This window comes from Eurypyga helias, unplaced genomic scaffold, assembly GCF_000690775.1.
Source record: "Eurypyga helias isolate BGI_N326 unplaced genomic scaffold, ASM69077v1 scaffold25681, whole genome shotgun sequence".
NCBI classification, from domain to species: Eukaryota; Metazoa; Chordata; class Aves; order Eurypygiformes; family Eurypygidae; genus Eurypyga; species Eurypyga helias.
In genome coordinates this window covers 1-200 of record NW_010230528.1, presented here as the reverse complement: position 1 = coordinate 200, position 200 = coordinate 1, and the positions used below count along the sequence as shown (strand labels likewise).

Below are 200 nucleotides of genomic sequence, written 5' to 3'. Positions count from 1 at the left end.
ATACCCTGCTTAACGTAAAGGAAGAGGTTTCTAAAACCCTGTCTGCTGCTTAGCAACCTGGTTTGTTTTTTGCTGTTGCTGCTTAATTGAAGCAGCCAGCCCCCCCCGGGGCTCCGCTCACCTGTCAGCCATCTCCAGCACCTCGTGGACGTTACCGGGACTGACGCGGATGGTGCCGGTGTACATGAAGCCGATGACGG

At 55.5% G+C, this 200-nt stretch overlaps 1 protein-coding gene across 1 annotated transcript in view; it reads right to left on the bottom strand.

The window, feature by feature from the left end:
* Positions 1-197, bottom strand: part of KLHL11 (kelch-like family member 11) — a gene marked incomplete at its 5' end in the record, with an annotated part of 2,339 nt that extends 2,142 nt beyond the window's left edge. Inside the window, one exon of the mRNA XM_010160790.1 lies at positions 122-197. Coding sequence (XP_010159092.1) covers positions 122-197 — 76 coding nt within the window. The remainder of the gene's footprint in view (positions 1-121) is intronic.
* Positions 198-200: the final 3 nt, after the last annotated feature.